This window comes from Clinocottus analis, unplaced genomic scaffold (genome assembly GCF_023055335.1).
Source record: "Clinocottus analis isolate CAN_PGR_092001 unplaced genomic scaffold, fCliAna1.0.p SCAF_5, whole genome shotgun sequence".
In the NCBI taxonomy this organism is placed as follows: domain Eukaryota; kingdom Metazoa; phylum Chordata; class Actinopteri; order Perciformes; family Cottidae; genus Clinocottus; species Clinocottus analis.
Window position 1 is genome coordinate 6,972,287 of NW_027176207.1, and position 14,543 is coordinate 6,986,829.

Below are 14,543 nucleotides of genomic sequence, written 5' to 3' on the forward strand. Positions count from 1 at the left end.
AAAGACCGACAGAAGAAATCTTGGCAACCAAAAGAAGTTCTGTTATCTTAGTAGGGTGGTTATTTGTTGGGCTTTGCCGTTGTGATTGGAGCCGGCTCTAGCAGTACAGACTGCTGAATGAACAATTAGTTGTTCTCCACCGGAGGGCAAAAGTTGATTTTTTTTTTTCCTCCACTGCCTGCTCAGCCACCTCAACCTATTCTTCTCTCTTTACCAGTTTTCCTTTCAATATCTTTCACATCTTATCTCTCTTACATTTTTTTGGCGGGGTTTCGTGTTTCATTTTTTACTCTCTTTTATTTCTGTCTCTCTTGATGACTTTGATCTTTTGTCAACCTCAATCTACAATTCCATTATATATTGTTGACACAATATATGTGTTGTGTCAACTGCTGTTTTTTTTGGCATTTCACCCATTATTTGAAAGTGATAGTAGAGATATAGAGATGGGAATGCAAGAAGACAGAGGGCCACAACAAGATGCAACAACCAGAATCAAACCAGTGACCTTGCAGTTAAAATGGTACGTGGCTTTGCCACACAAATCAACAGAATGAAGATCAATAAAAGAAAATAGCATACCTTTTGTACCAACAGGAAATTATAGCATCCTGTGAGCAACTTCAGAGACCGTGTTTCCTCTGTATAGAGTGTATTAAGTACACAAAAGTGAGATCTATCCATAACCTTACTTTACCAATACTGTCCTTACATTGTCTACAGTGTTTTTCAAACCTCAAACAAATGTTTTTAGGTGAACAAACATGACCACAAAAAACCCACAAGTTTTAGCTGGAGTGGCTTTTGCAAGCTTAACATTAAATGCATGTGTAATGTAAATAAATTGCGTTTGCAGTCAACATTGCAAGTTAAATATGACAACTTGCTATGTTATTAAAAATAATAATGATTCGGCGTTCCCTCAGAAACATGTTTGCTCATTCCTTAAAAAAAACTCTTAAAAAAGCAAACAAAATAGTTGTTTTGTATTGTTGAGTGCTCTATGTGCTCTCTGCATTAATTTTTTTTTACATTATTCATCTTTCACTACTTTTTCTTTTTTTCTCTATTAGCTGGGTCAGATCACCCACCTCCTGTGATTAGGCAGGGCCCACTCAATCAGACCATTCCTGTGGACAGCACAGTGGTGCTGGGTTGCCAAACAGCTAACTTTCCACCACTTACAGTCCACTGGAAGAAGGATGGTGTCGTGGTGTCTCCAGTGGACTCCCGCATGTCTGTAGCAAACACAGGATCACTGGAGATCCGCTACGCCAAGGTAGGAGTAACACAGCAGTTAGTGTTTAGCAGTTACAGCAACAGCACTGAGCCAAGCCAGCCCACTGAAAATGTAAAAAAAAAGTGTAAGTAAGCACCATGTTGTGCTTTCCCTGCTGTTACTTAGCTTCATACAGCTATATATACATATATCTGTATATATATATATATATATATATATATATATATATATATATATATATATATATATATATATATATATATATATATATATATACACACATATATACTACTGGACTTCCTCTCCTCAGCTTGGAGATACAGGCTTCTACACTTGTGTAGCTTCCAGTCAAAATGGAGAGGCTTCCTGGACAGCTTACTTACAGGTGGAGGGTAGGTTACACAAATTAATTAAATGTTGTCAGTACACGGCAAAGAGTCCTGTGTTGTGTACTTAAATTCATTTCTTGTTATCTCTGGCAGAGTTTGGAGTTGTTGTTCAGTCCAGTCAGCCAATAGACCCGAAGCTGATCCCCAATGCTCCATCTAAACCTGAGGTGACCGGCATCCTCCATACCTCTGTCACTCTGTCGTGGAAACTCGATGCCGGCGCAACACCTACATCTTACCTGATCGAGGCATTCAGGTCAGAGACATGTAATATTTTGTATGCCAATTATAAAGCTTGGTGAAACTTCTCTTGCATCTGTGTGTGACTCTTTCGTCACCTCTCCCTGCAGTTATACTTTAGGCAGCAGATGGGTGACCCTTGCTGAGCATATAAAGATGCAGACTTTTGTACTAAGGGACCTGAAGCCCGCAGCTGTCTACCTCTTCATGGTCAGAGCGGTGAATGCTTATGGCCTCAGTGACCCCAGTCCAATCTCCGACTCCGTCCGAACACCAGGTCGGTGTGGGATTTTCATTCCTTTTATGTTACAATTTAATTCAAGGGAATGATTGCCTTTTTACTTCCTTCCTTCCTTTTGCACCAACAGACGGCACTTCCAGCATGCAGGGGGTGGATCACCGTCACGTCCAGAGGGAGCTCGGCAATGTGGTTATCCACCTGCATACACCAACAGTTGTGTCGGCTTCTGCTGTGAGGGTGCAGTGGATGGTAAGGGGGCCATGTCATGATGTGAACAGTTTTACTACTTTTCAGAGTTAGGGTAAATGGGCAAAAGTAAAATGTTCAATTTTGCCAGTAAATGTAAACACATACTGCATCTCAACAAATGATATCAAAGCCAAGGGGTTGTGGGTTAAAAAATAAAACAAGCAACTCAAAGATGAGTGGGCAAATTCAATTTCAACAGAGATGTAGAGAAACGTAGAGAACAGAACAGGAAGGAGCTTCGAGCCTAAAATGTCTTGTGCGACTCTCACTTAAGACTCCCAGATGTGTGTTGTTTTATTACACACACAGATATAATAAATGTAGTTACAATTGCATCACATTCACACATCTCTTTGAGTCTAGCCCAAATGCACATTGTGACATTTATATGGCATGTTTTTATATCCGCACCTTCACTAGGTCGAGCAGCAGTCCCCATACATTCAGGGTTACAAGGTGCTCTACAGGGCGTCCGCTGAGCACGGCAAGCCAGAGGGGCAGTGGAGTGTCCTGGAGGTACACGCCCCACGGGAGGACGGCGTGGTGATCGGCAAGCTGAGAAGAGGATCCATCTACGAGTTTAAAGTGCGCCCCTTCTTTGATGAGTTCCAGGGAGCTGACAGTGAGGTGAAGGTGCTCAGGACATTGGAAGAAGGTGAGTGGTATTAAATGTAGTAATAAATAGCTGAGAGGAAGTAAATGACAACGGTGCAAGTCTTTAATTTCTTTCAGTACTTCAGTAAAAAGGCTAGGTATTGCTTTTTTAGTATGCAAACCTGTTCAAGAGGCAGACTACAACCGGGATGTGCACAGCATCAAATGTGATTTAATTTAGGTCTGCATGGTTGATGGTGTACTTCATTTTTCTTAGCCCCTACCAGAGCACCGCAGGGCGTTATGGTGACAAAAAGCGATGCCAATGGTACCGCCATTCTCGTTGCTTGGAAACCACCTCTGCAACGGGAAGAAGCCGCAGTCATTCAGGAGTACAAAGTAAGAAAAAAAGGCCCCCCTGCGCTCTCGTACACACGCTCTGACTCATGAGTGTAACAGTTAGAATGTAAATGACAATGTTGTGAGGCTGATGATGCCTCTTGTGTTGTCGGATGTGTCCCTCCGGCAATCACTGTCATCTCATCTCCTCTCGTCACCTTCTCTTGACAGATCTGGTGCCTGGGTAATGAGAGTCGCTATCATGTAAACCAGTCGGTTGATGGCTCCACTTTTTCCGTGCTCATCTCCAGTCTGGCACCAGGAATTCGTTACAGCGTAGAGGTTGCGGCCAGCAACGGTGCTGGACCTGGGGTCAAGAGTGATGTCACGTTTTTTCAATTAGGTGAGCGTTCTTCCAAGATAAGAGTGTTTATTTAGTTAGATGTCAGAAAGCTAAGCCTAAACAATGACACAGCATCTCATAGTGAAAATGTCTATAGTGTCTCTCAGCCTCTTTTTTTATTATACAGTGTTCATACAAAAAAAGTGTAAGTAAGCACCATGTTGTGCTTTCCCTGCTGTTACTTAGCTTCATACATATATATATATATATATATATATATATATATATATATATATATATATATATATATATATATATATATATATATATATATATATATATATATATATATAGCACGACTCGTTCTTTTTTATGAGTGCATGATTGCGTAGATGCTCGACTGTGAAGCGGGATGAAAAGATAACGGGGTTCACCTTACCTAAACTGACTCGGTCACATTCCTGTAAAACAGTTTTCATTTCCGCTATCTATCCGCTATCATTAATAACTATTTCTGCGTTATACTTGTTGTGGGAATACCACAAATGTCGGAACATCAAGCGCCCCGTGTCTGGGTTCATAACATCATCCCGAGTCGCACACAGCTCCTCCAGGACGAGTGTCTGGATGAAGCCGCTTCCAGTGCTCATTCAGGCGGACCAGCAGCCAGTTGAATTCCGCTACAACAGGACAACGGAGACGTCGGGCGGAGCTTCTCCACGCAGTGGCGTCCGGCGAATATTTCGCCAAAGTTTAAACGTTTCATCTCTGGCGAAAAAGCGAAAGAGCGAAAAGGCGAATATTGGCAACGCTTCTTCGCGTCATTCGCGCCGCCCGCGAAAAATTCGCTTTTTCGCAACCATTTGTGTCTGTGCATTGACTTTGCTTGCGCGAATATTTCGCGATGTGAACACACCATCACACTACGCAACAGGAAAAGCATTAGTTTTATCGACGAAAACATGTCACCAATGAAACTTTTAACGATCAATTAATCGATTTGTCGATCGATTAATTAACGATAACGGGGTTCACCTTATGGCCTATAGTTGCATTGTTTACAACAGCACCCCAATGTTTAAATGACAATGTACATATCCGTCTTTTATCATAAATCTTTGTTTTTACAAAAATATACAGAGCATATCAGTAATATGTGATTCATCATGATTAATCCACAGAAACCTGTGATTAATTTGATTAAAATGTTTAATCATTTCACAGTCCTATGTATGTATGTATATATATATATATATATATATATATATATATATATATATATATAAATATATATATATTTAACGATGCAAATAGAAATATGAAACATAACTCTTTTTAAAAAAGTTAGGCTCTTGTATCTTTGTTGCTGCATCAACAATTTTGAACATTCATTTTCCTGCACATACTGTATAATGTCTCCTCTGTCTTTTTTGACTGGTAAGACTCTACAGGACAGATGATGGATATCAGTGAGCAAAAAGACACATTGTCTCAGATCTCAGATGTGGTGAGGCAACCGGCCTTTATTGCTGGCATTGGCGCCACCTGCTGGTTGGTCCTCATGATCTTCAGCGTGTGGCTCTACCGTCATCGCAAGAAGAGAAGCGGCCTCAGCAGCACGTACACCGGCATCCGCAAGGGTGTGTGTTTCTCTGTGTTGTATGTATGTTTTAGACAGGTGCATGAATGTATGTCCAAGATAGCTTATGCTGTGTGCACCCGCATCAAAGTTTATCATGTTGTTTTTGTGGGAACATTTGAAGGTCATTACGATTGAGATGAAGCAACGGCAAGCTGCCACCGCGTTAAACAGCAGTCTTCCTCTCAGTGATATTAAGGAATAATTTAAGAGGCTGATGAGCAGATCACATCAAAGGCAGAAAAATGCTCTGGTATAATTTTCCTTTGACACGCAGACTTCAGAAACAAATTAGCATTTGCGACTGTGCAGCCAGTCAAAGGCTGACCTTTAGTCGTTTATTTGGAGAGTGTCGTTTTCTCAACACAGCACAGGTCTTAGAGGCAACCTGCCATTACCATGTCTGCTACAATATCACTGCTATTTTCCCAATCTCTCTTGGGTTGCCTGTCACACCCTCATTAACCTTCACCTGGACACTTTTCAAAGACAGAGGCAGTGTTTACTGTTTACATAAGAGAGGTCCATCACACAGCAGAGAGTGCATAAATAGACACATACAAATATCATAGTGTGAGTAACATTGCTACTATAATAGTAAAGTTTATTGAAATGATTTCAGTTTGGTCATCTACTGTCTGTCCTCACAGTTCCATCATTCACCTTCACACCTACAGGTATGTACAGCATGGTTTTCTGCTAATGTTTGTGATATTTGATGTATTTGGCAAGATATTGTATTTTATTCAGTTCAAATATCCTAAGATGAAACTGCATCCTGTCTCTTGTAATTCACTTTTTCATTGTCATTTGCATATATGAAGGTATGGAAGCTGAAAGATTACAAGTGGGATTGTATGCAGCTCAACCTGTAGTACTGCTAAAACATAAATTTATCGCGAATAAAGTAAAACATCATCAAGAATATGAGCTTCAATAGTTTTTTCTTGAAAGTGTATATGTAGCAACTTTTGCTTCCTACACAGTAGGTAAGTACTAACATGTGAATACATTTTTATCGGGTACCTTTTTTTTTTAACAATAATGCAACAATGTGCTTTTGCATAAACCTCTATATGCTGATGTGCCAAGCCTGCCTGTTCGCTGGGTTAGGTTAATTTGATTAAATAGGTAAAGTACTGGATATATTCTGACAGAGAACTTTTATTTGTTTGACGTTTTACTGGTGGCAGAAGGGAAACTGTCTCAAACAAAGTTTCTAAATCAGTTGCGGCAGTAGGCAAAGGCAGAGGCCATTAATTATATCGTGTTCATGCACATTAAACCAGATAACCAGTCAGACTTTGAATCCCAATAAATGAAAGCCTGTATTAAAGTGAGTGCAAACTTTTGACTTAAGACTTTTTGCTTATAATCTCTGCCTGCCTTTCATTGCTTCACTTTATCTGCCTTTGGCCCTTTCCTCTTTTTGACAGCTCATCAAGCTATTTTTCTTTATCTCTGTGCAGTGGCGTATCAAAGAGGAGAATCTGTATGCAGTGCTGGCAGGTGAGTGATATTTTTGTCCCTTTGTGTCATACAAAGACTGACAGGAGAAATGCAGTTACATTGTGAAAACACTGGGGGGAGATGTCTTCCTTCTCCAAATGATAAACCTCATGCATCCACCCCGTGCTCATTTATCAGAGATGATGGCAGGTTTTGATTGACAGCCATCTGGTCCTCCTTGTTTCAGACCCGGCCTTCTCAGCATGGGCGAACCTCTAAACCAGATGTGGCTGCCCGACAATTGGCCGAATGCATGTGCCAATCACAAGGACTGTAGCATCAACTGTTGCAATAATGGCAATGGCACCAGTGACAGTAACATGACAACATACAGCCGGCCAGGTTAGTGCAAGACTGAGCTCACACAATTCAGGAACTGTGGGAGCCTCTGAAGTACCTCTAAGGTACATACTATGTGTCTTATTTGCTGAAGCTTTGTGACTTGTGTTCTTCCATGCTTTATTTCATGCTCATGTTTTATCCCCAGCTGACTGCATAGCAAACTATGGAAAACATCCAGAAAACAAACTGGGGGGACAGCTTGGTTCTGAGACGCCCATTTACAGCGACGTGAACCTCTCCAACAAGCTGAATGAGATTAAAACATTCAACAACTCCAACTTGTGCTACGCAAGTCCAGGAGGAGATTCAGCAGCCACATATGAACCCATCCCATATGCCACCACACAGATAATTCAGGCCAGCATTAAGAATAAGGCAGGCCCCGGTGGCCCTATAGTAGAGCAAATGGACATGCCCTGCTGGAAACAGCCACCCAACCTGCCTCCAATACCTAAGGAGATGGCAGCCCAGATGCAGTACAACATAGCTGAGCAAAACATGCTAAATAAAGGTGCAGTAGAGTCACATTGGATTGGCTTCACACAAATTTATGTAAAGAAAGAAAAAAAAAGTGTTGAAAATGTTCTTGCGTCTTTGTCTTCAGATCACTTCCAAGGAAGTGAAGGAATGATCCATCCTCAAACTATCCCCTACAACCAGACTCGTGATCACAGCACAGGAGGCTCACACCACAGCTCCGACAGAGGCAGTAACAGCACCTCCGGTAAGGCCAACGGCTACTCGTACACTGGTGAATTTTAATGAGGCGAGCCATACGTCTGTGTTTACCTTGATGTTTTATTCTCCCTTCTCAGGGAGTCAAAATCTAAAGAAAGGAACGCGAGCCCCAAAGATCCCAAAACATAATGCAGTAAGCTGGGGAGAAACTATGTCTCCTCCTCATGCTAATGCCTGGGACTGTGATGAGTATAGCCTACCGATGGAGAGGAGGTATGGGGTGGACACACACACACACACACACACACGCACACACACACACACACACACACACACACACACACACACACACACACAGACACACACACACAGACACACACACACACACACACACACAGATGCATGCACTTTTATACAGCACACCTAATACACAGAATACACAGACATTCAAAGATCCTTCAGCCAGTTGAGTGGAGTCTGAAAAAGAGATAGCTGCAGGAGTGCACTTGAAAATGCCCTAAAATTTGCCGCAAATAGATTACTCACTATATATATTTATATATATATTTTTATATATATATATATATATATATATTCATATACATATATATATATATATATATATATATATATATATATATATATATATATATATATATATATATATATATATATATATATATTGGAAGTTATCTGACTCACACAAGCATAATTGGAGGTCTGCTGTGAACACCTGCAAACCCTTTGTTCAAACATGTACTTTTAGTTACAGTCAACACTTTTAACCAACCAAATTACACAGTTTGGATTATTGTCATTGTCAGACGGTTTATTATGACAGCAGGTTGCAAATAATTACTTCATAAAATGCACACGGACATAATAGAAACAAGCAAGAGATGTGCAGCATTTCAGCAGCAAAAAACAGATGGTGGAGAAAGCCTATTGTTTTCTTGGTTTCTTCTTCTTTGTATGTTTTTCTATGATGGAAATGTGTTTTTTGCTGGCAGACCAAGGGATTTGAACACAGGTCTAATGGGCTGTGACTAATGTGTCAGGGCTGCCAGCACTCCTCATTCCTTTAGCCATTACCTCATGTCAGTTGTCCTTTTCTTTTCAGTTTTGATCGAGAGGAGAGAAAAGAAGACTGCCCCACCCCACCAGTAAGAGCTGCAGCCTCATCTCCTGTTGAAGTATCCTACAGTCACCCACACAACATAGCATCACAGGGAGACCTGAGCAATGGCGTGCACAATGGAACTGAGCACCTCAGGTAACCAGATTGAGATGCTGAATACCACCATTTTTAACTGACGCTATGCATTTCATTCTTTTGTTTTGACTGCACAAATATGTTTAATGCACTTTCCAGTCAACACATCGCCAGCCACCTTCGCCCTCTTTCCCCCACCCATACCTACAGCTCCATACCATTCTGCATGGACACCGATGTACAGGAAGAGGAAGAAGAGGAAGAGGAGGCAGAGGAGACAGACGCAGAGCTTGCTGACATCCACTGCAGTCAACATCACAACCGGCCGAAGCACAAACACCAGCTGCACCACCCCTCTACACACAAGCTGCCCCTCCACGGGCTAGAGCAGACCCCAGCCTCCAGCATGGGGGATCTGGACAGATCGATCACAGGGTCCATGGTTAACAGCTGGGGCTCAGCATCTGAGGACAACATCTCATCTGGCAGGTCCAGTGTTGTCAGCACCTCGGAAGGATCCTTCTTCACAGACGGCGATTTCACTCAGGCAGTAGCATCTTCACGGGATATTGTAGGTCTGCGCATGTCCAGATATCCAGAGGAGTCAGGTGAGAGGACTTCTGGGGAGGAAAGTTTAAACGCGTGATTCTAGGGATGGCAACTGTACCCATGTTAACACGTTGATGTTAGCATTTATCCCAAAGCATCTACAAAGTAGCTTGCCTGGCAGGAACATAGCGTAGTAACTTAATATACTTTATTGACTAGAGAGGATGAGGAATCTAAAGTACTTCATTTTAGTTTTCCATGAAAATTTTGTTTTTTCCATGGGCTCCACGGGCAGTCACAATATTAAAGTTATTGGAAACTTGTTAATAATCTTAAAAAGTTCTCCATAAATGTAAACTTCCCTTAGCAACAATCAGTTAATGTTGGTTCGTTATTAGTTGGTCACTGTGAGACTCAGCTAATCTGCATAATTAGCCCTGTTTGGGTGTAGCTTTATCAGATTTCATTGGGTTACTGCAAAAACAAAACATTAGGCAACTGTCATCGCCTTTGGTTTCCCCTGTTGTTAAATCCTGATTGGTGCTCAAATGGTAGTGACTTTACCCTGTTCATATTCAAGCCCAGCCCATTTCAAACCAGAAATAAAAGCACAGTAACAGCACTGCTCCGACATTGATGTATTGATTAAATCAGGAGAATCTTACATTTTTACCTTATCTGAACCTAAAAATGTTCTTGATTAATTTTTGGTTGAAAACTTCAATCTCTCTATTATTTTTTTTAATTTTTTAAATTTTTTTTTACAGTGTATCAACTTTAAGTGAACCGTTACATGTGACTTGTCATGTGATCTGAGCAAATTCCTAATGTGTGCTAAATCTGTGTGATGAAATCAGGCCGGCGCCCCCATCGGCCCAGCAGCCCCATGTCCACTGACAGTAACATGAGTCCTGCAATAACACACAAAAGGCCCAGAAGGCATAAACAGAACCAGTCTAGTCAACAAGGCTACCAGCCCAAAGATGTCTTTAATGATGGTAAAAGCTGAACCAAGAATAAGATCAGAGATTTGCTCCTCTTTATCTCTTAATAACTCTAACATTTTGGATCTCTCCACTGTGTCCCCAGACTCCTGCATGCCTCTGAATTTCTCCAGCCAGATTTCCCAGAGCGACTCTAAGGTGAGGGGGGCCACGCTACCTCGGATGGGCTCTGGGGATGCCCGGGGTCGACGTGGGAGCACTGGGACTCATAGGGCGAGGAAGGCTACATTGGAAGAGGGGGAGAGCCAGGAAAAGCACAGGACTCCTCCCGGAGGAAAAGAAAGCAGCAAAAGCCGACAGCACTCAGGCACTGGATATTGCACACTTTTTAATAAGTCATTTAATGACGAGCCAACTAACATTTCCTTTCTTGTTTCTCCAACAGAATTTGGGGATGTCCTTCTGTACAGTCGTCCCTCTTTCCCATCAGGTCCACCTCAGAGGGAGCCTGATGACACTAATTCATCCAGCTTCATGTCATGTGGAGACTCAAGAATCAAACAGGAAGGACAGGGGGAAGAGGTAAATCACATTCAAGATTCTCTGTTTTCTGTTAGCTATTGGTTTTCTTTTTATTTACTGTGACACAAATTAAGTATCAATTTAATTTAATTTCAGAAACCTGAAACTGTTTTGTTTTCACAGTTCCTGAAAAACTAAGAAGCAACGTGAGCACAAAAGGAATACCCTACAGTTGCTTCAGAGGAAGGAATTTGACTTTTCAATATGAAAAAAAAAGACTTTGAAAATACTGCACAATACATGCTATTGTTTTCTACTTCAAATTTCTCATTAGGTGTTGGAAAAAAGAAAAAAACAGTGCCCTCATTTTTAAGTCTGTAGACTTTAATTTGGATGCACAGTTTATTGTTTGCTTTTTGGGTGACCAGCCTTCAGGAGCCTGATGAAAGTTGCTCATTAAAGTGAGATGAATGCACATTTGATGGCGGTTGTGAGTGTATACATGATTATTGTCCATGGCGACTGCTTGATGCAGTTTGTACATGATCTTTGCTTGTCAATTGTCTTGTTATTTTACTAATATTGATATTCAGTCATTACCAGCCATCTTGTAAATTCTTGAAATTGTTTACTGCCACAGAAGTGCTTCAAATTTTATATAACAGTGTTAATGCTTTTTAAGTGATGTACATCTTGTCTTTGTATTATTTGTCCTACTTTGGTTATAAAAGCACAATCACTTAATTGTATTGTATGTTTTTGTTACATGAATTTTAGTCTGGAAGAAATCAGTCTTTGGAGTCTTGTTAATCATTTTTCATCAGTTCACTTCAGGCTGAGAAATTGATTGTTGATTGTGATTGTGCATTAAGTTGCGTACATTTGAGCTGCTTTTATTCAGATTTGTACTATCTATTGTGTGTACTGAGAGAATTGCATGCAGATTCACAGAGCTTTTACTTAACAGCTTGACTGCTTGGTCCTCCCTTTGGGATGATACAAAAATCTGATCATGGACTGGTTCCATTTATTGTTTTCTCCAGTGAGTCCATTTCCTTTAGTCCTGTGTTCCATTGACCTTTACTTCTTGAGCAGGGGTGGACACTTCACTCCATTTATCGGATTGCTGATAAACTACTCGTAAATTTCTTACCAAGCTATATTCACTCTTATAGCGATTTTCAATGAATTAGAAAATCAAATTTCAATTGGACACATATCGAAAAGCCAGTAAAAGAAAATACAGATTATCAGGAACTAGGAAACTACATTGATATTGTGTATTTATAATTACAAAGTTACATTTGCATTGGACTCTGGTTTTTGGTCATATTGTCCAGCCCTTATCTGTTAATTATATATGGAACAAATGTCACTTTAACTACTCTGTTTGAATAAATATTGCTGTTGCTTGAGAACCAACATCACATTATTTTTAACTGATTATTTTATTGTACTTCTGTATCACCTACCCTCTTTTCAGTTTCAACTGAAACCCGGATTTTCTGACATGAATAACCAATAATGGCAACAACAACAAAAAAAACATCTCATGGTACCATGACCTGCATCTTCACGGAAATATTAGAACGTATGTTTAACTTGTGTTTCAAATGATTGTTGATCCTTTTCATCATCCCTAAAGAACCTTAGCCAAAAAGAAAAACATGTACGATGAGTAGGATGTGTCCTGGTCCTTTTTTCACATTTTGCCTGAAAACACATAAAAAGCCCTGAATATGTCATGGATTTGTATTTATTTGTTTCAGACTTTGAGAAGTGCACATACAGTATGACATTACCTCACAAAGTCCATCCTTGTTATTACTAGAATACACTTAATTGAATAGATTTGGTTGATCAAATCTTTGTGTAGAAGTGGCATCAAGGGAAAGATGTCCAAGTGTCTAACCATCTGTCATTTACACCATATTATTTGCTATGTTTAAAAGCAAAAATACATTGACATTGTAGTATTCCAAAAGGCCAGCTATTCTTAAGGATTTGGTGTTTGTTTCGTTATTTATAATTAAAACATCTTCAAAGATAGTTGTCCATTTCTGTTTGTTCAGTTCACGATTTCCAAGTGTCAGGTTTCTGCTGAATGCCGTTCAGTTAGTACCGCAAGTAAGCCCGTCCTGTTATGTGGTTGTAAGATGATGTGGAGGAGCAAAATGGGAGAAAACTGTGAGGATGTGATGAGACATGGTGTTTAATTAACCTCACCAGTGAACCTCCATTAATGAAGCAGCTGTGTGCTGCTAAAAGAAAACAAGTTCCACAGATGTCTTAAACATAGTATATAGTTGCTAAACACATATGTAGTGAATATTGTGATTACATTTACAAGATGGACACAGAAACAGCTCCAGATGAATGCTCGTGTTGATCTGTATTTTCTGAATGTGGAAATATAAGAAAGTGTTCGCTCACAAGATCCTTGTATCATAGTTGTGTTTTCAGTTAATTGCGCTGCCTTCAAGTGGCGAAAAATCTGTTTTGCAGATTAAACTTGTATGAAAATATATCATGCAATACAATCTTCGAATTTATGACACATTTCAGAAGGTTAACTGGCCTACAGGACCAGGAGATAGACATACTGATAAATAATGAAAACCTGTTTTTCAGTAATTAGAGAGTTCTAAACCCTCAAAAGAACGCATCGATATGGAATGTGTATGATGCTTTCTGTGAAGAGAGAAGATGTAATTGCTATCACTAATACTATGTGGGGAGGGGAGGAGGAACTGTGCTCATGCCATTGGTTGAAAATGAGGACGACATCTGCTAATCGAGCCACTGCACAGGAGTCTCAAAAAAGCAACTCATAAATGTGGAGTCACAAATACGATTCACAAATAAATACATACAAATGCAGAATGTTTTTACATTTATATAAATTATTGGAATGTATTTGTGAATCCTGTGTGCATTTGTAAATCAAATATATTTGTGAATTGTTCTGTGTGCATTTGTAAATCTTCATGCGCATTTGTGAATTTCGTGCGCATTTGTGAATCTTTCTCTGCACATTTACCATTATTGAGACTGTACTGGCTCCATAGTGTGTGTCCTCGGGACCTTTACAGTTGCACCTCTGTCAGACAGTGTGATTTACCTTTTTTGTCCAATTATCACATCAAACTTAAGTGATGACTAAATGGTGAGAGGATATTTTTTTACTCACGCTGTGAAGATAATGTCCACCTTAATCAACATAGTGAAGCAAAATATGTATCCTTATCATTATAGCCTTTGAGGTGATAATTAAAAAACATGTTGTAAAACTGGAGTGTGCGTGGCCATTACTTTTGTGGAAACTTGAATTATGCAATATTCGTTTTTTATTGTTTGTTTTTTATTGAGTCATTCATAAAATCAGTCTCTTCATGAATTACTTCAATAACAATTCGAAGTCAATTCAGTTGTGTGTGTATCACTGTTTTCTTCTCCTGAAAACTACTTTTCGTCACCATTAATGGCTGCCTTCATGTCCATCTGTTTCTTTG

The 14,543-nt window shown here is 40.0% G+C and overlaps 1 protein-coding gene across 1 annotated transcript in view; it reads left to right on the top strand.

Moving 5' to 3' along the window:
* The window catches only part of LOC137802136 (roundabout homolog 1-like), a 101,079-nt gene extending 86,824 nt beyond the window's left edge, over positions 1-14,255 (top strand). The window contains exons 9-29 of the mRNA XM_068599733.1: positions 1,074-1,279; positions 1,551-1,632; positions 1,723-1,885; positions 1,980-2,146; positions 2,238-2,359; positions 2,780-3,014; positions 3,231-3,352; positions 3,524-3,695; positions 5,078-5,275; positions 5,925-5,951; positions 6,744-6,783; positions 6,971-7,125; positions 7,271-7,636; positions 7,730-7,849; positions 7,941-8,076; positions 8,924-9,076; positions 9,176-9,624; positions 10,423-10,563; positions 10,655-10,876; positions 10,955-11,091; positions 11,215-14,255. Of these exons, the coding sequence (XP_068455834.1) occupies positions 1,074-1,279; positions 1,551-1,632; positions 1,723-1,885; positions 1,980-2,146; positions 2,238-2,359; positions 2,780-3,014; positions 3,231-3,352; positions 3,524-3,695; positions 5,078-5,275; positions 5,925-5,951; positions 6,744-6,783; positions 6,971-7,125; positions 7,271-7,636; positions 7,730-7,849; positions 7,941-8,076; positions 8,924-9,076; positions 9,176-9,624; positions 10,423-10,563; positions 10,655-10,876; positions 10,955-11,091; positions 11,215-11,229 (3,428 nt within the window). The 3' untranslated portion in view covers positions 11,230-14,255. The remainder of the gene's footprint in view (positions 1-1,073; positions 1,280-1,550; positions 1,633-1,722; positions 1,886-1,979; positions 2,147-2,237; positions 2,360-2,779; positions 3,015-3,230; positions 3,353-3,523; positions 3,696-5,077; positions 5,276-5,924; positions 5,952-6,743; positions 6,784-6,970; positions 7,126-7,270; positions 7,637-7,729; positions 7,850-7,940; positions 8,077-8,923; positions 9,077-9,175; positions 9,625-10,422; positions 10,564-10,654; positions 10,877-10,954; positions 11,092-11,214) is intronic.
* The last annotated feature ends 288 nt before the right edge of the window (positions 14,256-14,543 follow it).